The sequence below is a fragment of the Dermacentor andersoni genome, chromosome 3, assembly GCF_023375885.2.
Source record: "Dermacentor andersoni chromosome 3, qqDerAnde1_hic_scaffold, whole genome shotgun sequence".
NCBI lineage: Eukaryota > Metazoa > Arthropoda > Arachnida > Ixodida > Ixodidae > Dermacentor > Dermacentor andersoni.
This window is the reverse complement of record NC_092816.1, coordinates 204,844,776-204,869,819: the sequence shown is the minus strand read 5'-3', so window position 1 is coordinate 204,869,819 and position 25,044 is coordinate 204,844,776. Positions and strand designations below refer to the sequence as shown.

The 25,044-nt window shown below is 48.3% G+C and overlaps 1 protein-coding gene across 1 annotated transcript; it reads right to left on the bottom strand.

The window, feature by feature from the left end:
- Window positions 1-17,560: 17,560 nt before the first annotated feature.
- Window positions 17,561-24,780, bottom strand: LOC140216609 (membrane metallo-endopeptidase-like 1). The gene is made up of 2 exons (XM_072286986.1): window positions 24,619-24,780; window positions 17,561-19,675 (listed from the first exon to the last, which is right to left on the bottom strand). The coding sequence occupies exons 1-2, from the start codon at window positions 24,778-24,780 to the stop codon at window positions 17,561-17,563; spliced, it is 2,277 nt and encodes a 758-aa protein (XP_072143087.1).
- Window positions 24,781-25,044: the final 264 nt, after the last annotated feature.

Below are 25,044 nucleotides of genomic sequence, written 5' to 3'. Positions count from 1 at the left end.
TGTGCGTGTGCGTGTGCGTGTGCGTGTGCGTGCGCGTGCGCGTGTGTGTGTGTTTTACTTTTACCTTAACCAATTTGAAGCATTTTGTTAGTCTAAGCTTCGATCATTCACAACCGAATTACCCACCTTTTCAAATATTGCTCGAAAAGCAAAATTTTCAACGGAGAGTTCTCGAGCAAATGTAAAACCATTCAAATTGTTTTCTAGTTAAGATCGCTGCTGTGGTTTTAATTTATACGAGCTGTGTTGTAAGCGCGCGAGGTTTCATAAAGTACTACGTGATTCGGCACCTGTGCACAGCGTCACTAGTGCCCTCAAGCAAGCTACGAACGAACGGTCTGCAAGTTAAGCGTCGTCGTAAAGGAGTCATCGAGCGTCTTCTGCTGCATATGGTCTTTCGGAACCTTACCTGGCCGAGTTCTTGATATACACGTCGCAAGTGCCATAGGCAGCAAAAGAGCACATTTCAAGTAACTTTTCGTATATTTACTTTGTTTTATTTCCTTATAGCAATCAAGATTCCGTGGATATTTCAGTAAAGAAACAAAACTAAAGAAAGGAGTACGTTAAGGATCTCAAGATCTGGAGACTGGCTGCACTTCTATTTACTAAGAGAGCACACCTCCTTACCGACCTTGAACACTCGGCGCCTCGGGAATGTCAGAACCTATGCACACCTTTGTGCAAGCGTAAAAGCATAAATTATGATCTGCCGTCCACCGTGATATTCACCCAAATTCCTCCCTTCGCCTCGTCGTATTCACTGTCGCCAGCTGCTAAGAATGCACTGTCGTTGGCGGGCGTTCCGTTGTTTTGGTCTTCGTGCCAGAATGTCAAGACGAAGCTCCAGTTGCGAAGTAGAGAAAGTTCGTCGCGCGCTACTCGAGCTGCCCTTAGTTCTTGGTTCGAGCCTGAGGCAGCCGGAAGATTAGCAGGGGAATGGCGGCGCCCATCCCCGCTATGGTCTCCGAATGAGCCGAAGCCGAAGACAAAGATGATGACGACGAGAGCGGCAGCACTCGCTACGACACATCGCTCAACCACTACTGTCCAGCGTGCCACGGAGAGCCTGCGCGCAAAGAAGAGAGACAAAGCGGCGCTGCGGTTAAGGCTTTATTATTATGCATAAACATAAATATTCAACAATTCTACCGCGCGCGTAGCTTTATCACAGCGTTCTATTGCAGTAGCTGTGCTAGCAAAACACGGCCAAAAACCAGACGTGGTTCTTAGTGTCTGGGCATTATAGGATGCTCAACTCTTATCCTAATCGTATGCCAAAGGAGTGCACAATCTGCGCACTTAGGGAAACTAAGGCTCCAATCCACCGTTGGATGGATGGATGGATGGATGGATGGATGGATGGATGGATGGATGGATGGATGGATGGATGGATGGATGGATGGATGGATGGATGGATGGATGGATGGATGGATGGATGGATGGATGGATGGATGGATGGATGGATGGATGGATGGATGGATGGATGGATGGATGGATGGATGGATGGATGGATGGATGGATGGATGGATGGATGGATGGATGGATGGATGGATGGATGGATGGATGGATGGATGGATGGATGGATGGATGGATGGATGGATGGATGGATGGATGGATGGATGGATGGATGGATGGATGGATGGATGGATGGATGGATGGATGGATGGATGGATGGATGGATGGATGGATGGATGGATGGATGGATGGATGGATGGATGGATGGATGGATGGATGGATGGATGGATGGATGGATGGATGGATGGATGGATGGATGGATGGATGGATGGATGGATGGATGGATGGATGGATGGATGGATGGACGGACGGACGGACGGACGGACGGACGGACGGACGGACGGACGGACGGACGGACGGACGGACGGACGGACGGACGGACGGACGGACGGACGGACGGACGGACGGACGGACGGACGGACGGACGGACGGACGGACGGACGGACGGACGGACGGACGGACGGACGGACGGACGGACGGACGGACGGACGGACGGACGGACGGACGGACGGACGGACGGACGGACGGACGGACGGACGGACGGACGGACGGACGGACGGACGGACGGACGGACGGACGGACGGACGGACGGACGGACGGACGGACGGACGGACGGACGGACGGACGGACGGACGGACGGACGGACGGACGGACGGACGGACGGACGGACGGACGGACGGACGGACGGACGGACGGACGGACGGACGGACGGACGGACGGACGGACGGACGGACGGACGGACGGACGGACGGACGGACGGACGGACGGACGGACGGACGGACGGACGGACGGACGGACGGACGGACGGACGGACGGACGGACGGACGGACGGACGGACGGACGGACGGACGGACGGACGGACGGACGGATGGATGGATGGATGGATGGATGGATGGATGGATGGATGGATGGATGGATGGATGGATGGATGGATGGATGGATGGATGGATGGATGGATGGATGGATGGATGGATGGATGGATGGATGGATGGATGGATGGATGGATGGATGGATGGATGGATGGATGGATGGATGGATGGATGGATGGATGGATGGATGGATGGATGGATGGATGGATGGATGGATGGATGGATGGATGGATGGATGGATGGATGGATGGATGGATGGATGGATGGATGGATGGATGGATGGATGGATGGATGGATGGATGGATGGATGGATGGATGGATGGATGGATGGATGGATGGATGGATGGATGGATGGATGGATGGATGGATGGATGGATGGATGGATGGATGGATGGATGGATGGATGGATGGATGGATGGATGGATGGATGGATGGATGGATGGATGGATGGATGGATGGATGGATGGATGGATGATGTTATGAGCGTCCCCTTTGGAATGGGGCGGTGGGTTGCGCCACCAAGCTCTCGCTGCCTATACTGCCTAATGTCCGACGTAGGATAAAAAAAGAAAGAAAAAGAAACCTATGAACTGCCACAACCAAATTTTCTGATCCCCTATTGTGAACTTTGCTTTTGTACGTCTCCGTTTGTTGTCGTTTCCCTATTTTTCTTCCACCAATATTATCTTCCGATCGCATCTTGCTTATCTCTAATGCGGACATGTTTACTTTTCCACTGCTCCCGCTGAACCCAAGGGCGTCAAGGAGGCCAGTGGTGCCTAAATCGACCGCTGGGTAGACGTCTTCACATTCTAATAAAACATGTTCCGTTGTTTCCCTAGCTTTACCGCAGCAAGCACATGCTTCTTCTTCCTTCTTATATCTCGCTTTATAGGAGCGTGTTCTAAAGCATCCCGATCTCGCTTCGAAAAGTAATGAGCTTCCCTCTGAGTTATAAATTGTTTCTTTCCTGATTTCGTTTTTTCTTCTTAAGTAGTTACTCATGGCAGGTTTCTTTTCCATTGCCGCCACCCATGAGATTATTTAAGCCTCTCTGACTTTCCGCTTGACGTTCTTAGTTGCTGTGTTGCTCACCCTACAGGCCGAATACTTGCTCGTAAGCTTCCTAGTTATTTTCCTCCACTGTGAATCAATGTTTTTTTCCTCTACAGATACTTCAACACTCTCCCAGCCCACTTTCTTTCTTCCGCTCGCATTGCCTTGTAACGCCACCTCGTGGTAGTCGTATGAGACGAAGTGGCAGCCACCTAGTTGCCGCGCCCACAGACAGACGTACTCATTGAAAGCCAACATGCCGAGTTGTGAAATTCCAGCGCTCTTATCAGCCGCGTTAGTGGTTTCCATGTGGTATCACCGAAAAAATTAAATTGTAGGGTTTCACGCGCCAAAACCACCATCAGATTATGAGCCACGCCATAGTGGGGAATTCCGGGTTAATTCTGACCACCTGCAGTTTGTTAACGTGCATCTCAACCTAAGTAGACGGGCGCTTTTGCAATTCGCCCCCACAGAAATGAGGCCGCCGTGGCCGGGATTTAATCCTGCGACCTCGTGCTTAGCAGCGCGAAACCGAAGCCACTAAGCAACCGCGACAGGTAGGTATCCAAAAAGTCTTTGCAAGCAAGGTTTTACCTCTGCATTAGCATTGCAATCAGGCTAAACGTTTTCCCTACGGAGAAGCGAGTGTGACTACTAAGAAGCTGAGGAACAAAATTGCTACTTGTGCGGTGCACTGAATGGCTCCCATCATTCCTAGTACAGACCTGAACATCGCCCTTGGGGGCTCCGTGGTCACTGCGCATGCGTTAGCTGAGAGAAGGTGAGAAAGGAGAACAATTTTGCTTTGCTGGATGTGACGTCATATTGTTGTTCGTTTTTTTGTTTTGTCTTTTTCCTAAATAACTGCTCTCGAATTCCGACGAAATGGCTCGCGTCTAGTTCGAGCGCGCACCGTGTGATTGATGTTGTGGCTCTCCTTTTGTTTTTTTGCGCATCTTTGTAAGGTTAACGTTGCGGACATTGCGGTGGGCCAGGGCTTGATGACATTCGTTGTCCAGCTGTCAGTGCTACCGCCACGCACTTGGAGCTAAGATGAGTGCCGTGCGATTACCCGTGCTCTTGCTGACACTTGTAAAACCAGTTGCGCATTTGAGCTGTGGTAGATGTGATCTCGAAATTCGAAGGAACACGAAACGATTGTCGCATGTCTCGCAGTGATTGCAGGATAATTGATTCGTTCGTGCCTTCAATAATTGCTACTGCAGACCCTACGCATTGCACCGATATAAAAAGAACGGCGGCTGCTTCCAAGCGCCGACAATGCATGTACTAAACTAGTGTGGATGCCGTTCTGTGATATTTATCTCTTGTGTAGGTCTTTTTCTCTCCATCTCTATAGGGTGGGTGATTACGCTACGCGCCTCCTATTTACCTATGCAACACATGGCTGCATTTATTTACGTTTCTCGCTGTTTGCACTGACCGCGGTAGGGGCGTCAGAGGCTTTCATTCGTTGCAGTTAAATAAAGAAAGCGTATTTCCCCCACTTAAAGCTTCTTAGCAGCTCTTTTGTAAGCCGTGGAGTTAACTAATACAATGGGCACGTTGTGAGCGAGGGGGCAAACGAAACCAGTTTACTGCTGCTGTCTATATATATATACGTCCGTTGCTATCGTTCTTAGATCATGTGCGTAGGTTAGCATGTGGGATCGACATTGTAAAAACAGCAAGAAGGCAGATGTCACAAATACTGTGTCTGCTTTAATTGCTGTCTGTGCAATTGTGGCAGTAACGATGCGAATTTTCCTCGGCCCAGATCGTTGGCTGTGTGAAAATTTGTCTAATTTGTTTCTCTGTGCTGCTGCCTTTACAGCTTCTGCTTACTTCCTCGGCCTGCACCTTATATTTTTGTTGTGTTTATCAAGATCTGACCTGCCGCTGCCTCGTTGAAGACAAATGGACACAAGTACTGGTTGCTGTCAGTTTGCTCAATGTGAACCTGGTATGCGTTTCCATTTCCTATAAGGGCATGCTGCTGCTTCTAATGCTCTTTACTGTTATACACGTAAACCATGTGGCAAAGTCACCGCAGATGCAATGTGCTGCACCACAAGGCAGTCTAGGTATGTGAAAAAGCACACTTACTAAATATTGCATTTGCTAAATTTTGGCATTTTTAGTGCAATGAATTCTTCCTTCATACCAAGCACTTTGCAGTAGGCAATTTTATGTCCCGGCTCGTTTTGGTCTTCTGCATTCAAAACAAAAATATGTCTGACAGTGAGCACGAACCTGTCTCTTAGCATAACAACCCGACGCTCTAACCATTTGGCAACTGTCGTGCACATACTTCTCGCTCGCCAATGCATAGCTGGGTGTATTGGGTAGTGGCGCATGTATCACTGTGCATAATATGTGTCGGAGCATGTGTGCATATAGAAGTCACTCATCAAAGAGGGAGCATGCCAGTCTCCCCCATTATTCCTTTGTGGCAGGACTTTGAGGTGCTTTGTCAGACTGCACCACCTTCGGGATTAGCTCACATTTCCAAGTCCACGCACTGTAGCAGCTAGCACAACATGGACACTGTGGAACATTGTACTACATTTAGGCTGTAATGTTTCTTCACTAGAGTACAAAAGACTGCAGATCCAACAAACATGGTAGAATCTATGTAAAGCGGTTAATCAGAATCTATGAAACATGCATATCTAATGCATTGTTGCAATCCAAATGATGGAGAGCGTGTTTGCCTTGGCAAGCTAGCAGTAGCAGATGTTGCAAGCATATTATGTAGGGAAGCCCTCTTACCACCTGCAGCTGTTGTTTAGTGAGGATGAAGGTGATATGGTGCTTTTTGAGTGGAGAACGTTGACAAGAGGTGTATGCACAGGGACGTATGACACTTATCTTAATACTACATATAAGGCTTGTGTCGCAGTGACACATACCCATTCTAGAAGATAGGCCAAGAATAGGCACATACCCATTTGCGCATACCACTTAAGCCAGGTTTTCCACTCGGCAAAAAAGCAGCCACCCCAAAGTAGGGACGAAGAGGCAAAGAAACCTTCATATTACCACCATGCCTTTGCCTTCGTACTCTTCTGAAAAAGCTTGTGCAATACATGGAATCACTCGACATACACAAACCCGTTGGTCAACACTGCAATGGTTTGGCAGAATCTAACCCAATGCTACATAGGCATTACCTGCAAAATGATTCCTGTAACATAAATCCCCAGAGTGTTTGGGATCTACATAACTTTTTAATTTCTCAGGCGTTTAGTGGTAGAGGTCAGTGCATTAGACAAAGATCCTGCTACACTGTAGCAATGTTTGGAATGTAGTACGAGGTTGCTCTTTTTGGTTGTAAGATGAAAATAGAGATTATATTAGTAGTTAAAATATAGTAGCCAGTATTGAAATTACACATACACTTAAAGGCTGAGCTACATCATGAGAACACGGAAGAGCAGACACATGCGGTGGTCACTTGAGCTGGCGTTTTGTGTACTTTTACCAACAAGCCCTGCTGTATGCTGAAGTAAGGCATGTTGTTGTTGGGATAGCCAGTTCATAGCTTCAGCAAAATTTTAAACTTCGGGAGGAAGACAGGGTGTGAACAGAAACATAGATGCACACACAAAGGGCAGATTTCCAACTGTCTTTATTTCGTGAAGGCAGGAAATTTAGAAAGTTTTTCAGAATAGCAAACCAAAGAACAATCGCAAAGAAATCGTGCACGAGGCAGCGACGAAAGATAGCAAGGCCACGGGGGCATTAAGAGCGCAAGAGAGTCTCAATGTGCCCATCTAAGAATTATATTTCTTTCCTTGATAGGGATAAAGAAGGAAAGCTAACGCAGTTGTCAGCCCTTTTAGCGATGTGGAATGCCTTGATGCCTTGTCTTCCTGTTTTTGGCTTTGCCTTCAAAAGGAATTTAGTCTGTTCCAGATAAGGCAAGCAGCTTTTTCTGTCGCATCTCTTGCACTGGAAAGGGAAATTCTCAAGGAAAGAAATAAAATTCTTAAATGGGCACTTTAAGACTCTCCCACGCTCTTTTTGCAAACATGGCCTAGTTATTTTTTGTAGCTGTCTCGTGCGCGATTCTTTGCGATTGCTCCTTGTTTTGCTATTATGAAGAACCTTATAAATTCCCTGCCTTCACGAAATAAAGCCAGTTGGAAGTCGGCGCTTTGTGTGTATGTCAATGTTTCAGTTCACGTCCTATCTTCCTAAAGTTTTGCTGAACCAGCCGCATAGTTTGTGTATACGATGAGTAATTAATATTAGGATGACAGCAGCACTGCAGTGGTCTAGTGGCATGGTGTCGACCTCGTATAGAGGAGGTACTTTGTTAAAAACCTGGAATCGCGCAATCAACCCTTAACCCTCGGTTTCCCGCAGCTGCAGAGCACTTGACTACTGTAGCAGTCAGACATACTGTATATTGGAGAGTGCTAGGAATGGCGAGATTGAGACAGGGTGCTGGAAGTACGTTGGGCCAGGTGATACCTCAAATCCGCCCAAATATTTCTATATTTCACTGTATAAACCTTTGCAGAATGAGCAACCTTTCAAGAGTCATGTTGTTACACTCAAAAGAAAACTATTAGTAAGTAGTGACCAGTTTATTTTGTTTTGCAAGCCAAACAAATTGCATGCATTTCACATCGCTTACTAACTCTTACTTATCTAGCTCTCTGATACCACAAGCATATGCATTCACATATGTTTTCAAACAAAGCTATCGTGTGCAGCCATGTTTGTGGTAATGCAATGCAGAATAAATGCTATGTTGCATGACTCTTTGGTCACAACTCACTAGAACTTAGCAATATTGCCAAAGAGTCTTGCAACGTAGCATTTATCTTGCGTTGCATTACCACAGACATGGCTCCACACAATAGTTTTGTTTGAGAACATATGTGAACGCATGCACTTGTTGTATCGGAGAGCTACATAAGTGTTATTCAGCAATGGTCAAATACACGCAGCAGCGAACTTTGTTTCCAGTGAAACTTTTTTGCCCGTTATCAAGCTGTATCTTCGCATTTGAATACTCGATTGTGTCTTCGTATTTGTATGCATATTTTGCAGAACTCCTGCTTCCTAATTTTCTCTCTCTTGCGACTATAATTTCGGTGCAATTACTCTAATACACAACCGGTGGCAGCTGCTCGAACGAAGAACATCGCCATTAAAATTTTTCCCTATCCATTGCATATGCACAAAAACGTAAACAAGGTTCTTGAAAGACAAAGCTTTATTAAAATTTTTGTCCTCAACTTGTTCATTTCATGCCCTTTACGTTTTCCATATAAGCGCCATGCACTGCTTTGCTGGCTTCGAACTGATGTAGTTCTTAAGTTCATGTGATATTTTCTTCACTTATTATATAGTCAAAAACATAGAAGCATTGCTATCATTGCTATCTTGCAGAAATATTGGCACGTACTCTTACATTTTTTAATGAATAAATACACATTTTACTTGTCTTGACAGTGCGTAGCGATCAAGAATTCGTTTGCAGCATCTTTGGCAATGGCAATGCACTTATTATTCGTGTATTTGATCCCCCGACAAATTCTGTAAGGAGGAGGCCGAGCTGAAACGTGAGCCCCCCCCCCCCCCCCCCCCGAACAAAATTTCTGGTTACGCCACTGCTTGCAGAGGAATGACTTTTTCTTCCCTCCTCGCCTTTTCCATTCATCATTTGCGTTGTTTAATCTGTCTGCAGAGTGAGTGCCCCTATATGCACGAACCTTGGATTCGATGTAGAAGGCAACGGACCAGTCGAAGCCTCGTCACCCGTGTCCCCCGACGCTTGCTGTCGAGCCACGGATTCGACGACGGCCGGTTGTTCCCAATGGTGGGCACCTTCGCACTTGCCGGCCACGAACGTGATGGAGCGCGGGTCTGTCGAGATTGGTAACAGCACCAAAGTACGCTCCTTCGCCTTCTCAAGTTTCGTCGTAAGCAGCTGTTCTGCCATCACAGCCCGCTATGCCCTTCTTCTTCTTCTTTGTATTCGTGGAGCCCCTGTATGCAGAATGGTGCTCACTGCGGTGAGGGGACCCGCCATAGTAGTCTACACTATTGTGACAGGCCCCGTCACTGCTAAATAGAGGGACCCCCTTTTTATTCCATCGCGTGTTATGTGCGCAGGTGTTTGTTAGTCAGTGGATGAGGGGGGAGGGGGGCGTCTCACTGGGTCGCACAGTAACAACGTAAAAACGCGTCATTATTCATTGGTCTGCGGTCGCAACAGTGCCTTCTACCTAACGCCCCCCCCCCCCCCCTCACCTCCCTCTCCCTGGGCTACGCAACGGGCCCCTTAGCTCCCCTTGGCCGGAATCCTCCGTGTAAGACGTGGTGTTGAAACTCCAGACATAAGAACGAGTAGAGCAGAAGTCAAACGAGTAAATCAATAATCCAGCAACCTTTGCAAAAATGACAACCATTCCAATCTCTGAGGATGGAATGGACGTAAAAGCACTTTGCTTTTCGTGTAAGAGCTTTGACTGTTGTCACTGGTCCTTTCTCGCTTTGCGAGTCTGGCGTCGTTGCTCGTTCGGAGGTGCCTGGGCTCGCGATGGTCGTTTTCGTTCACCATCGCGGGAACGTTCTTCGTCGGTGGTCGTTTCGCGCCGGCGCCGTTTACGTTCTCGCTGCTGTTCTCTCCGGCGCTCCTAGTACGCATGTTGTTCTTCGGGTGCACGAACTATACGTGTCCGCCCCGTCAATAACGCAGCTGTTTTTAGCGCAAATAGCTCTCCTGCTTATATACGGCGGTAGCCTTGATGTCACGCTATTGCTCACGCGAGCGTTTTAATCTGTACCGCAATTTGACATTTGCGCCGCCGCACTTCACCCATATGCGTTTGTTAGAAATCGCTAAGTCCGTTTCTGTTGCCGGACACCGAGAAAACTACGGAAGGTTAGTCATATATAGTTTTCGCTGTAAAAAAAAATTCTCACAACGATATTCTAACCCACCACCCCATCATCACGAGCCCGGCGCTTTTCGGCTGTGCTTTTTATTTTCTTTATATATGAGCGCCGCATTTTCGTAAAAGCAAGAAAAACAAAGCGCTACAGAAATCTAAGGCGACTGAAAACACTTTCAGAAGTCACGCAAGCACGTGCAAGCGTCCGATAAAGACATGCAGCCCGGGGTATTTCTTGTGCAGCATACACACTACGAACGTAAGTATCAGATTCCCGAAAAAACGACCGAGTGCTTCGCGCTGATCCAGCGTGCGTGTCGTACATTCTATTGCGCCGCAGACTGTGTAGGACAAGTAACGTGAACATGTCATATGGTGGATCACAAGGATTTTTAAAGGTAGGAAACGAATTACGTATGGTGTGATATCTAACACTGCCGTTTGTGTCCGCATGCTGAAAAGATTGATAAGTTTTTGTAGACTGTAGGGAGGCTCCGTTTTTTTTGGACATTCTCCATAGCAAGCTTAAAAAAGCGGCAGCACCATAAAACCAGACTGAAGATTTTGCTATTACACAGGTCCTGGATGGCTACTGTCACCGGCAAACGATAATAGGGCATTGCTGCAATATGGTGTTGCTCTGCATCGAAGGATTAAAAGTGCATCAGCGTCTACGAAAAATGCACTTGTAGTGCTTAGCGGAAGCTGATCACGGTGTCGGAACGCAAAATCGTCTGAGTGCCGTCTGTACCACTTAGAATCTGTAAAGACAACATTTATCACCACTGGAAATAAATATGTTCTGCATATTGCGATTCTTAATATGGGGAGCTACTTGCAGCGGCCGTCTGTACATGCGAAGCTACAACGGCGCATGCGCACGTGTTTGTCTCCCTGGAAGCAGCTCGTCACGGCAGCACATGACTATGTGCTAAACTGCTCTAAGTAAGCACGCATTGTTGGTTACGCTTGCCCATTTTCATATTCAATTCTGCGGGCCCACTCTTCTCGTTTTTTCCGTTGAACTCGCGTGCACGAGCCCTGCACGAGACGTCATTCAAGGCGGAAAAGCGGTCTGAGCGCACATGCGCGCACGCCTACGCACTGATTCGTGACTGCACCACTCGATGAACTTGCTACGTGTTGTGGCTTTTGCCGCTGGCCCGATGAGAAGAGAGGCTCGCTTGGAGCAGGCACGGCATTGCAGTAGCGCGTTGAATCGGGCTGATTGGTACGTAGCTACTATCGAAATGTTTCGGAACTGAATCTATATTGAAGACATTAATTTATCTGTGAGAATGCACTGTCACTTTCTTAGTAGTCCTACTGCGCAACAATACAGCGCTCCCAACGTTACTGACAATTTGCGATCACGTTCTGGCCGTCTTTTATCGGAAAGGATTCGAGCCCCCTTCTCCGATCCGAGCTTTAGTAAGGAAGTCGATCGCGCCAAAATATCGTCTTTTGGTTCAATTTGGAAAACGCGCAAAATTAGCGGAAGCCATATCAGACGAGTCGGATGGAAACTGTGTCGTTTCCGGTGGGAAGCTCGCGTGCGCGAAGTGACGTGTGACAGGATGCATTGTCGTTGTGCAGCATCCAGATCTGCGTGCACCCTAGATTGGGCCGTTTTCTCCAAATGGCCTCCGCCAGAGGCCCTAAAGCTTGGCTCTAGAGCTCGCTGTTCCTTGCTTGGTGATAGGGGATGAACTCTAGATACACAGCACTCTGAATGCCGAACAACACGATGAGCATGCATTTCGTCAAGCTCCATACATGCCTAGCGCTTTTCCGTCGTAGAGAAGTTGGATTTTTCCACTGCGACGAGAGTTCATTTGTCTTAGGGTCCTACCTATGCACCTGTTCTGTTGCTTGTGACGATCCCCTATGTGAAAGCCGGGTCATTCGTCAGATTTAGTTCGCGTTTATTTCGCAGTCTTCCAATATAAAAAAAGCAATCCAGCTGAAAAGTCGCCACTTCAACACGATCGCTTAAATCACGCTAGCATCGCAGAATGACGCTAGACTCTTTCTGGAAGAAAGACGTCCAGGACATATTTGCAAAATGTCAGGAATACTGGAACAGCTATATTGCTTGCGAGGGGGACTATTTAGAAAGTGAGAGTGTTTGAATGCACATGACTAAAAATAAATGGCTTGCATCGAAACAGGGCCAGTGCCAAAGGTTTTTTATGTACTAATCACAAGTTGAGGTTTACAGGGCTAAACACAGAAGGATGATGGGAGGAGGCACGCATGGCGCTAACTATCAACCAATTATTATTTGTTATCGCGTCAATATATACTCAAAGCACAAGCAGCGAAAGGGACACTAACGAGCCGGTATACAGTCGTGAGCAAAAGTAACCTACTCCTGCGAGTGCATGCGGAAGAGCATCACAGCGCCCCCTGACACCACGCCCCTCAAGCTCGTGTGATGTCGATTCCGTCGCGGTGCTCATGTGCGTTCGTATATTAATCGCTGAAATGACATTCGTACATGGTTACTGCGCCGGAATCGACGTCACACGAGCTTGAACGGTTTGGCGCCATGTGGCACTGCCAGGCTTTTCGACGTGCACTTGCAGGGGTCGGTTACTTTTGTCCGCGACTGTGCGTACGATAGCGCTGTTAACAGGGCAAATTCACATGCTCAATAGGCGCATGATTTCATTGGGCTGTAGCGAGCGCGAAGGCACACTGGCACCGTTTTGACCATTTTTTTATGGATGACGAAGGTTTGGAAAGTTACCTTTTCGCGTTGGTTGTTAACGATATGTTAGTAAAACTCCGCTCTCTGTAAGCATTGGTGTGTAGTTTGCAAGATAGTTACCTTTTCGCGTTGATAACGATATGATCGTAAAACTCCGCTCTGAAAGCATTGGTGTGTAGTTTCAAATCTTGCAGTGACCGCTACATCGCAATGAAATCATGTACCTATCCTGCACATGACATCACCTTGTTAGTGGTGATATCGTATGTACCTCTTCGTTTGTGTCCCTTCTGCTGATTGTATTTCCAATATATATTGACGTCGACGCATAAAAGAAATTGTTGTTAGTCAGCGCCATGTTTCTTTTCACTAATCACCATCCTGTCATGAGAGCTGTTACCATGAAGTTCAGATGCACAACAAGGTGGCGAAGACGTGAAAGGGTTCCGAAACTGACTATGCGTAGCTGCAGCAAATAAACACTGTTTTAAGCTTCATCTAGGAACACCAGCATTAAGGCACCTTAAGCTGCAAGTTGCGAAACTAACACTCAGCTGGGTATTTATGCACACTACTGATGCTACGAATCGAAAGCACAATGCACAGAAATAGAATTTTCTCACATCTAGGAACTGCGATAACACTCGTAACTTTGTCAGCTTTTAACACCCTTCTTCAGTGTGTCTATCGCAAGTTCGATCGCAGAGCATTCTAAATCAGCATCTGTCAAAACCCCTCTTCGCGACTTCCATTTCTGTGGCAGGCGCGGTGGTCCGCCTTATTCCACGTTCATTCATATCATTCTGCTCTAGGTTTTTCTTCTTCCGATGACAATGATGACGCTCAGGATCCGGAGGCAGCCTGGCGACATCAGCATACGGTCGGGCCGACACAGCAAACCGAGCTTCGAGCTTTTAACAACTGCCGCAGTGAAAGTAGCATGTTAGGTGACCCGTCTTATTTTTTTTTTTTTTTGTCTTTTTGATGGTTCCGGTAGCAAATGCACTTCGAAAAAACGTTTCAGTCTTTCCCTTGTGTCACTCATGCGGCTTATATTATTTTGTTTAGGTGGCGGAAAAGCATGTGTAGGTCAAAGAGGCCGAAGATTGAATGAGAGGCTTCGCGAACACGTGGCAATAACAGCCAGTGACGAACTGGGCGTACATCGTAGGCAGTGTGGTTGGCGGCCTGCATTGGACTATTGCAAAGTAGCAGCGAAAAAAAAATTTACTCGCCATCCCGGCCCTGCGGAAGTGGATGTCCAGTGAAGTTGTCGAAAACTACCACTGCAACTGCTGCGTGGGGGCTGCGATGAAATTCCACGGCAGTACGACGAGCTGCTAGTATTGCTGTTTCTTTTCCCCTTTGCCGCTACTCGTATTCACGCTGCTCCTCGGGAGTTCTAACTATGTGTTGCCCACCCATAGCGGTGCTACAACAGTGAAATCAGCTCCTAGGCTGATTCGTTTATGTATGAATGGCTGGTGACGTTACTCCCAACGTGACAAGCTACCGTCGCCGTGGCAGCTTGCGCAACAGTAACCGTTACCGGGAAACGTGTGAGGGGAGCGCTACGATCTTTGCATTGTTAGCAGGAGCGCCTTATTACAAATGATGTGGTTTGGATGCTTGTTTTGTGCTTGTTCTTTAATGAAACGAATGCAGCGCTGTATGTCGTACGCGTGATACCAAAGAAAGTAAGCGCTTTTCGCTTCGATCGGTGAAGGCATTTTTTTTTTTTTCATTAGGACGCCGCCGCCATAAATCCCAACCAACTAGAAGCTGAGGCTAGCAGCTTCGCTGTAGAGCAGCAACCAAATGACAAGGAAAATAATTGAAGCCCACGCAAAAGCAATATCGAAGCAGAATGTGTCGGCTCCCTGTCTTTTCTATTATCCAACAAGCAAATGGTATTCCTGCTTGCAACACCGCGATGGGGTAAGCCACACTCGATGGATGATACGTACACCAAACTACATACCGAAAGGGGTAAAGGCAAACATTCAAAACGAAGCATTTGGCAACTAACTTATACAGGACCTATACATCAACTTAAGAAAAAAAATAATGCGTCCCACGGTGGGTACCCTAGCAGCGTAACCTTGCGGACGCTTCAATGAACTTGTGCATAGGAGTAATGATCGACGCATGGGTTGTGCCTAATGACAGGCACCAAAAGACAAAATTTGTGGTGTTTTCAGTGCTAAACCCACGTTATCAGTTGGAAATATAAGGAACATGCTGCGGAGGGAGGAGAAGCGGCGGCAAGAAAGAAATGGTCAATAGTTTCTGGTTCATTACAATATGAGCAGAGGTCAGTTATGGAAAAAGCAGATATATGAAGGTAAAAATTTATGCGGGGAACTCTACAGCGAACGCTTGGTAACGTCACCTCGCGTTGGCGCGAAAATCATTTGCTCGTGCTCTACCGAAACTGTAGATGTCGAAAATCATGTGCGGAAAGTATAGCTGATTCCTTGTAATTCAGTCATAAAAGGCGTTTAAATGTAGCTCTTTTTATAAAAGATAAATCACGAAGAACATTTAAGGCCGGACATTTTAGTGATGACGATGCGAGCGACTCGGCTGATTCGTGTAAAGAGATTCCAGTGTGACCATCCCCTGCACCTTTTTTTTGTTCTTCTTTTCCCCACGCTTTTTATGCTCTTGACAAAGAATTGGAGTATTCAAGTTTATCTTCAATCAGTTGTCAATTAGTGCAACGTATCGTTTATTTCATGAGCCTTCGCTTCCTCGTCGTCAGAGCTGTTCGCGCCTGAATACAAACAACCAACTAAGCGCACACGTTCACGGAAATAAAGATTTTACACATTGCTTTGTCGCCCTGTGCCTTTGTCAGTGAAACTCCCCAAATGCGCGTGCACCGTGCCAGCTCGCCATAAAAGAAACCTATCAACGAGGTTTTATTTTCACAGTATTCGCAGTTAGCACAGATATATCAGCTGCGAAGCCCTATTGCTGTTAGCAGCAATTTTTATGTATAAGAAGCTTTAAAGTGAAGCTTTCTTTGTCTACTATTCCATGGTTTCGCCTCGGTCGGTTGGTCTGTCGTTGATCGGTCACTGTTCGGGTTCTCGCCCAGCCTCCAGCGCAGCATACCGACGCTCTAACCATTTGGCCGAGACCGCACGTACACTTCTCTCGTAAAAACACAAACTATAGCTCTTCGAAGTGATCGCCGCACGCTGATAATGAAGATGATTGCCATGCTGTGGCACGTGCCGACAATGGACGATCGGCCAGGAAGTGCCCCGGTACGTTCAAAATGAATACGAAGATATTAAGAAAACACATAACACATGATTAACTCACGTCGTGTTGCACGGGCGCGTGATCAGAACCCATGCGCGCGCCAGTTTTGTGTACGCCAGGGTGTCAGGAACGGTGTGGTCAAACTTGTAGCGTTTCACGACGCACTTTCCATAGATTCCAATATGTGCGTTGGACCTGAATAATCTCTCGTACTAAAGCATTTTATTTTCAACTTTGACTCTGCTGGCTTCCTGTCGGCTAGGCTGCAATCAACTCTGTTTTCCTAAAACCACAGTAAAAGAACGCGCGCACTGCGTTTGTATTTCAGAATTTCACAGAACACGTCAACATACACGTATCCTGCATCTCTAAAGGTTCCGACAAATTAAAAGACACAATGTGAATTAAAGAGTGTGAAATACGCCCGCGTTCATTGCGAGAGCCAAAGCACCACGAGACAAAAGGATTCTTCATGCAAGCCCGCAGTTTAAAATGTATTCGCCGAATACACACGAACGTATTATTCGCCGCCTCTAAACGTAAATCCAACGATCACACACCTATAAGCTGAGGCGAGGAATCAGTTACAGCTATTATTCATTGGATACTAATACAGTGTTCATGCATACAATAACTCTGTTTGCCAACAACATATATGTGGGTCAATCTATAGCCATAACAACTTCCACTTTACGTAGAAATCAGTGCATTTAATCAGATTGAGTTAAAGAAACATTTGAAACAGTTTAACAAAATAGTAGCAACGCACCAACCAGAGCGTTTGGCAGCACGGGATTGTAAGGAAAATATGCACCAACGAACATCCCCGACGAACATTTCGATGACGTGTTTTGCAAGATTGTTCAGCTATTGATAATTGCACTTGTTTAATTACGCATAAACGCACAAGCATTCACAGTATTCCTCATCACAAACAGTTCTGACAAAGCGATATCATTTCTGTAGGTATCGGCATGGAACTTCAGTGTCGACAACAGCGCAATAATAACCATGAGGCACGAGAAGAGTAATAGTTAACCTAATCGAAGGCAACTCTGACCTGAAATAACAAGTAAAAATAAATCATAAAGCTTCATTAAATACTATCTATGTACAGAAGTTCTATGTGCAAAGTTCTTTTTGTAGCTACATACAATGTGCCTTTATGTTTAATGCGCCATAAAGAGCTGGAATTTATTGTATACAAATCTAATTCAGGCATACACGCACTTGGGGTACGTATTCATGCTTGAACCAAAGGGACAAGAAAACGTCTCAGAAAAAGGCTCGAAATTTTTCACCGCCACATCACACACCCTAGACTGCGTCGTTTTGGAAGAACCAACGTAGCAGCTACAGTGGCACATGGTGACGAAAAACACTTGTTTCGGCGTACAGCACGGGAGTCCCTTGAGCGGCAGGTCTGCCGCCTCGTCTCTGAACCGGATGTAAGCCGTGTAGGCGACGTCGAGAGCGGGTACTTCCGGAAACGCGAGCCTGTTGTCGATGTGTTGGCACCACGAGGCGTTCCAAAAGGCCCACGCTGTCGTCATCGCATCCGACGGCTGCATCGTGACGCCTCCGTGTAAAAGGTGCTCCAAATCATCGAGCGCTTCGAAGATTGCTTGGGCGTAGAGAAACCCCACGCCTCCGTATATCATTGCGCTCGTGGCCTCGGGGTAGTAGAACGGAGCACTGACGGCCGTCAACGAGACCGACATGGTGTTCAGTATCGGGTTGTACGATATCATCTGGTCCGAGCCTGCCTGGTAGATTTTGGAAGCGGCTACGTAGTCGCGGCTGCCAGCGGCCACTGCTGCACTGTTGTTCTGCAACTGCAAACGACTCCACAGCCACTCGCCCAGAAAGCCGTCCCGCCCTCGGTAAGGCTGTCCGTAGTACTCTGCGAAACCACCAGGTCGTCCAAAGTCCTCCTCTGGCCAGATGACGGTGGACATATCTTCGAGCACACTAGAGAGCGTTATCTTGCTTGATTCGCTTAGCTTGGAGTAGGAACGTAATTTTTCGATGGCAACGGTGCGGACGCTCTCCAGGTGTCTGGCGATGGAAAGCCTTTCGTGAGTCGAGAACAGCGCCTTGTGCACCGAAGCGAGCAGCACGTTGTAGGTCGCGTGAGCGTGGTCGAAGCAGATGATTTGTCGCAAGTGCATGCTGTCCGAATGCTTGTTGACCGCGGAAAACAGGTCACTGCTCGCCACGGCACCGACGGACTGCACGAACCACCAGATCGTGTGAAAAATTATGTCCTGCGCAGTGTTCCGCGCGAAGATTGCGCCGACCGCTTTTAGAAGTCCTCCATTCGTAGCCAGGAGCAGATCGTTCGCCGTGACGTTGTGGCTGGGGCTGTAGAGGGACTGAAATGCTTGCACCCAGTCCTCGGCAGCCAGTTTCCTAACTATGGCCGGTAGAGTTCGGATTTCTAAAAGCCTGGATTTCCTGTGCAGAGCTTGGGAAACGGAGCTCAGATTACTGAGCACTTGCGTCTGCACGCTTGCGCTTCTGGTTTTCAGAAATATCACGAACGACTGCGACGGAGGCCGGTATTTAAATATTCTTGTATTGAAGTAGCTCAGGTAGATTGGATAGGCGTCGTCGTAGCGCAGTAGCGTCTTATGGAAGACCTGCCACGTGGACGCCAGTCTGGAGAGGCTCAAGACAATGGCGCGGTCTCTGTGAATATGCGCCGCAGCCGGAAGCATGCGGACGTGAAACCACAACGGCAGGGCCCACAGCACGGACAGTTCGAGCAGCAGTCGCAGGGCGCGCGCGTAGTCGGCGACGGGCGTTTCAGGCTCCTCGTCTTGAGTGGGCCAGGCGAAACTGGTGCTGTTCACGATGGCTATAAAACTGGCTACTGCGTCATTTTCTTCGTCCGCATGCCGCATACACTCGCGCATCATGATGAGCGGCCTGTTGACTACGGCATCACGGTCGAAATCGCCAAGGCTCCTCTTCTCAACTCGCAAGATCCACTCCAACGCGGCCTGCCTGGAGACAGTATTGGCGAAGTCAAGATCACCGGTCTTCCAGCCGGAACATACAAAGCGTCCAAAGCTTTCGCAGAGTGAGGGGCTGCGTCCGACGTCGATTCCTAGAGTGCGGGCGTGATGGATGCAATCCCGCGAGGCGCACACTCTGGGCTTCTCGCCGCCTCTCATCCGGCTACCCCCGAGAAGGAGCAACACGAACGTCACGACGACTACGAACAGAAGCACAGCCGCCAGGATGGCTAAGCTACCAATGCGCTCCATAAGGCTGGTCACTTTTTCCCATGAGAAGAGTTGGACTAGGGATCCAGTGCGACGCTTCTGCAAATGGAAAAAAGAAACAAGTTGTTTGAGACTCCACGTGAGTGAAAGAAACTGAAAGCTCTAACCAGTAACGCAGCTAAGTATTACACAGATTAAGAAAAAAGCAGCAAGGTTTACCGCCTTTATACACTCTTATTTACTCAAGCTTGATGAGCAGAGCCTTAATTACGGGATGAGCATTTTGAGTCACTGCTTGACTGAAACAGACGCGTTATCTTGTAGAGAGTCGTAAAGTCAGGGGCGTCGTTTAATAGATGTTGCAATAAATAATCACGATAGTCTTACTTAGTGCATAATTACAAGAATGTTACTACAAAGCTTTCGGACATATTCAGAAAAATTCTAATGAAGTGTTTCTGGCTAATATGTTCCGTACTAATAGTTTCAAAAATTTTACCAGATCGACAAGACGCGGCGTGTGCATCACTACGTAATATTCCGTTATTTCACAACCTTGCTCTAAATGTGTAAATAATGAATTTAGGCCAGTATGAAACTATAATTGAAGTGGTCCTAACTGTCAAATCATGAAGCGAAAAATGTCTTATCGGGAACCGAACGCAAGCGCTTTGGAGGGTGCATATTGCTCTTATTTTTGGCTTTCCACTGATGTGGCTACGCGTAGTTAGAGCTCAGCGATACCTTCCGAGCTCAACTAATTTACTGCGAAATATCATTCTCCCGCTGTGAAGACCGCCACCTTATCTTTTGCTTGCCTGCTTCTTTATCAAGGATTTTAGTGAAGCCGCCTACTAAAAAACAAAAGATACATTCGCACAAACATCAATGATGAGGACATACACAGGCGCTGAATTGCAACTATAGGTTTACTGCTCAAAACCGCGCTCTTCAACTTGTTCTCGCGACGCTAGTATCTCGAGCAACCTATGGAGTTCTTGCCTACTCGCTGACGAAGCAGCGCGTCCAGAACCTGAACGTCTTTTAGAACGAGGTTCTCTACGTTATAACGAGACTACCGCGTCACACGCGGCTGGATTACCTGCGCTGCTATGTGCAGCTCCCGCTGCTAGAGCACATAATAGAGGGTCACCGTGCTCAAACGAGCTTCGTCGTCTGTCAACATGCCAGGATCGTGCGCTCCTGCCCACTCTTCGGGAGACATCAAACCCGCAGCTAGAACTTGCACCGCTGACGCCGCCATGGCTAATGGTCGACTCGCAACCTCTACCCAGACGCACGGATCCCCGTCGTCACCCTGAGCGCAGGCAATTAAGCGAACCGACACGTGAAGAGCCTTGCTCGGTGTCGAAGCTGCTCGCTTTTACGCGGGCGCTGCCTTCCAAATCCCTACCGACGTCACACGTGCCACAGTTGGGCTTCGCCGTATTGATTTGCTATCGACAGGCCAGCCATTGTATCAAATTACCAAGGAAAGGTGCAAGACGCTCTCACTATTTTTACAAAGGACCCCATGGTGGTGGAACAAGCGGCAATTGCATTAGCCATCAGGAGTATTAAGTGGGCCTGCATTTACAGTGATTCGAAATCCGCTGTAAAGTGTTTTGATAAAGGCTACGTAGCTGGAGTTGCAGCTAAACTTTTTGAAAACATTGGGATTATGAGAACTTAAATCCGATGGTTTCCTGCGCATATGGGGAAAGTAGACGAGACTCGGGTAAACCTCAATGAGGTTGCTCATGACTTGGCACGAGGACTTGCTAACCGCGACAGTCACAACCGAGTTGTTCACCATCAAGCCAAGGAATCTAGAGATCATTTAATAACATACAATGACGTTACCAAACATTACTATTTAGGACGCAGACAATTCCCATTGCCACATTCAAAACTGAACAGGGCACAGGCAGTCTCACTGCGCTTATTGCAAACGGGTACATATCCCACACCATACAGCGTTAATAAAATATATCCAGAGAGGGAGATTAAGATGGGACTGCAATGATTGTAATGGCATCATTGAAATCAGGCATATGCTGGCGGGTGGTGTCCCGCGACTCTCCCCAACCTCGTTGAAGAATGGACACAGTGGGAGAAAAGGATTCAAAGCCCATTGTTTCAGGACCAACTAAGGGCAGTCCCGAGGGCCCATGATGTCGCTGAAAGGCTTGGCCTGACAGTGCCAACGTGGGAGCAGCCCGCCTTGGCTTAAGAAGTCGAGCCTCCGGACCTCATTACAATAAAGGTTTTCACACACACACACACACACACACACTGCCCCAGGAATAAGACTTTGGCGACCACAGACATCCGGACGTCTCGGCAGCTGAACTACTAGCGATCGGCAACGCCCTGATATGAGCCCTTGAGAAACTCCCGGACGTCAGTGCACAGATCAATGTCTACACGGACAGTCAGGAGGTGGAGCGCGTATTGCGTGTGCCTCTCAACAATCCCATTGGCACAATAATTGCGGAAACCAGAAGACGCCTGCGCACAGCTTACGGTATTGATGCGCGTGGGTCTCCGGCCATTGTGGTGTACTGGACAACGAAGTGGCGCACGCCGCTTTCGTTGTCCAGCACACTGCAAACGGACCTGCCTAGAGCTTGTCAGTTGTTTTTGCGCAAGGCCCCTAATGGCGCGGCACTGCCGACGCGCTGGCTTGCGCATGAAGAAAGAAGAAAATTCTCAGAATACGATATGGGGCTCACTGGTATCCTGTACCGATGCGTTGCCCTGCGTGCAACTCGACGACTGCACTAACGGTCCGACACCTGTTGTGGGGCTGTCCGAAGTTCGGGGCCCTCTGGCCGAAGCACCGAGGCCAAGTAGCTAGCTACGAAGAGGGGATCTGTCTGTCGACTGAAGCCGGCAACGTCCGGCACGTTGTACGTCCTTGCGGCGGATCCTAAGTATGGTGTAGAGCGGGGCACCTCTCGACGGCTGGCTCACGTCATTTCCCAAACCCCATATCCCTTCTGCCTTTTAGGCCAATGAGCCATGCTAGTAAATAAAGATTGATCATCATTTCGTCTGTTTAGTGTGTAATTATTGTGAGGAGGCTTCGGTGGTTAGTGTAATAGGTTGCGCGAACTTCTGATAAGTAGGTACATTTTCTGCTGCCATAATTGAGTACGACAATGTCCAAGAACGTGTACCTGCGGCCAACGTTATGGTAGCATTTTCTTAGATTTTTTTTACGCTTTGTTCAAATAAATGTCCAAGCCGTCGAGCATGAGAAAATATAGTCATGAGAAAGTATAGGCCTTCTTGCTTTTCAGGCCCAAAGGATTGTTTTGAAGACCCCGCCTCGGTATTAATCAACTTTGAGAACAAAGCTTGTACACAACTGATATCACGAATAGGGTGTCGAACCGAATTTTTTTCGGTTCGACACCCTATTCGAAACGAACCCGACACGAACGAGACCCTAAACGAACCTGAAAGGCTTGAACCCGAACCAAACCAGAAAAAATTCGTTTCGGGTTCAAGCCTTTCGGGTTCGTTTCCGAGTTCGGTTCCCGAGCACCATTCCGTTCCGGTTCGAACCTGTTCAAGCGGGTTCAAACGGTATGGGAGAAAAAAAAAAGTGGTGTTTTTTGTTTTTTTTTTGTTTTACTCTTTTAGTGCTACGTTTTTGTTTTCCTGCCACATCGGTACAAATACCAACTCATAACGTAGGTTTCTTTCTGTAAGTGTTCTCACTTGGCTAACCGTTTTCCATGGGAGCACAACGATTACATCACTAACAGAAGCGAAATAAAACGTTCGGAGGTACACTTAAGGCTGCTTAACTGTGTGAATGTGACAGCGTTACTCTTTATGGCCATAAGGTTATTTTTAATAATTTATTTTAGTTCAGTATAAAACCAAATTTTATGGTATTCTTGGCTCGTAAACCCGCAGTTTCATACCCCGCAATTGTTTCCCTGCGGAAAACTACAACAATGGGTCCACGTAGCCGCCGCGTTGCCGCCTTGTGCTCCGCTCCCCTCGGCAACCATAGACCTCGTCTTCTGATAATTCACTCTCGCCGCAATTTTCTGACAGGTACGCAAGTAGCCAGTGGGCAGCGCCCCGGTGCAGCCGACGCACCCTTCTGGGCGGCCGGTGACGGGCCGTTCCCCAAATCATGCATCCTCGATCGGGTTCAGGCTGAGTGGCAGGCAGCCTACTGGCAAGCATCTTTGGCGGGCAGCCAAATTCTCTGGGCAGCAATGAACAAAAAGATGGCGGACGGGCAGTCCGCCATCTTTTTTGGTACTATCAAATGTCGCCACAAACACACACACAGGTATTTTCACTCAAGGAGGCAAGTAATGCTTTCGCATTGAAAAAAGATATGGTTGGTCTGCTACGCTTTTTATGTGCCTATAGTTTCAAGGGCGTTTTAGCTTTAACGCGAAAGCAGCAGTGCTAGAATTCGAACAGTGCCCGGCGTTGGCGTCAGCCTCCACCTGTCAAGCGTGGAAGGTCGCGTTTAGAGGGATTTCATTCTCCTCACCTTCCACCTGCTAACAGACCAGTTAGAAGGAAGGAACGGCTATAATGACTGTCTGACTATAGAGGAACACCGGCGATAGCAACTTGCTCATGACACTTCAGCGACAGGTGACAGCGATTGGCTTCCAGTAAAGATAGCAGCTTAGTGAAGTCACAAGCAGCGGTAGTGGTCGCTGGTACTCTAAGGCTGCAGAACGGTGGTAGCACAAACGAAGAGAAGGTATTGAAGAAAAGAACGCCACGCGCGCTTGTCGAGGTCAGACGTGCCTAAACACTGCTCCACGGCACGCACTTCGGCCCGAACCGCCGCCCCCAGCCGGGGGCCCCCGAGGCACCGCGAGCGGCACGGCTCGCCTCGAAACCCCGGTGACTCCGGCTCCCCAGCTCCGGCGAGACGCTCGGCCGCCGCGACGGCGAAAACTGCCGGTCGCTGCTATCCCGAGTGCGCACGACTACACCAGGCACACAGACCTGTTCAGCGGTCAGCGAACCCGCTGTGGAACTCCACTGCCTACCTCAATCAACGCAGCAAGCATGCAGGTCACAGTGTCTGCAGAGGACTTGAACCCGTCCGAATACAACCCCCGGGACTGGAAGCATGTCCTGTCCATGCACGCGTCGCGTCGGAACACGACCGGAGCCTCCAAATCGTCTCCCGCATGCCCAGGATCCAGCATGGGGACGCCACAGAACGCAAACGCCACGACGCCATCGCCGCCCGCGTTCCAGCCTCGCCAAGAACAGCTGCGCGCTGCGAGAGCAGCAGCGTTCAAAGGTCGCCAACTCGCGCCGTTGCCTGCCGACGCTTACAAGGTTGTCTACCGATCGCAGGGAGGGCTCGCGCTTCTCGACATCCCACCGCGCCCGCTACTCGCCACAATCACGCAGGCAGCGCAGCTACAAGGCCAACAAGACATCCAGATCCGAGTTCATCCCACCAA